Here is an 818-nt window from a genome sequence, read left to right on the forward strand (position 1 = left end):
AGATTAGCATTTTTCGACAAGTTGCCAAATATTATTGCAGGTCAAAGAAGCCACCAAACAGATCAAGCTCAACTCACTGGACCTGACTCTCAGAGACGTCAAAGTCACCCTGGCCAGTGGGGATACGGTGCTCCCAGCCTCGACCGAGATCTCGACTCCCAATGAGATGGTCACGCTCACCTTCGACAAGGCCCTGCCCATTGGGAAGGCTAAGCTCAGCATGGCCTTCAACGGGGAGCTGAACGACAAGATGAAAGGCCTCTACCGCAGCAAATACACATCGTGAGTTGTTTTTTTTTTGTGTGTGTGTTATGATTGCTTTTGATTCTGAGGATGTGGAGGTAATGAAGGAATCGAAAATGTATAAACATTTAGCAAAAATATGGCTTGAGTGTAGAATTCTCCACACTCATATCTTTGCTACTTTTTCAAACAGGAATTAGTTAATTTTGGGTCCAGAATTGTATTGAACTTTTTTTTTTTATAAGTAGCCTTCTGATTTTAAATTATAATTTTATATTAGTTACTGCAGTCTGAGTCTAAATTAGCATTTGCTCTATTTCACATTGAATAGTTGATTGAAAAGGCTATCAGAGTTTGTCTTTTGTATGTGGTATTATGCGTTTTTAATATAGATATATTATAATGATAATTTTTCCTTAGGTAAATTAGAAATGCAAGCATTTTATGACTTCTTTTTTTATTGCAATAGAATGTTATTGGCAATTTGTTCTTACAGATATATCAGGTAAAAAGGTTTTGACTTTATATGCATGATTTTTGTACCTGTGACTTTAAGCATGGTCACTCCTTCCCTC

At 37.0% G+C, this 818-nt stretch overlaps 1 protein-coding gene across 1 annotated transcript in view; it reads left to right on the top strand.

Moving 5' to 3' along the window:
- LOC119594608 (puromycin-sensitive aminopeptidase-like) overlaps positions 1-818 on the top strand; it is a gene marked incomplete in the record, with an annotated part of 34,909 nt that overhangs the window by 4,027 nt on the left and 30,064 nt on the right. Inside the window, 1 exon segment of the mRNA XM_037943659.1 lies at positions 41-282. Coding sequence (XP_037799587.1) covers positions 41-282 — 242 coding nt within the window.

Source organism: Penaeus monodon, chromosome 34 (assembly GCF_015228065.2).
Source record: "Penaeus monodon isolate SGIC_2016 chromosome 34, NSTDA_Pmon_1, whole genome shotgun sequence".
Lineage (NCBI taxonomy): Eukaryota > Metazoa > Arthropoda > Malacostraca > Decapoda > Penaeidae > Penaeus > Penaeus monodon.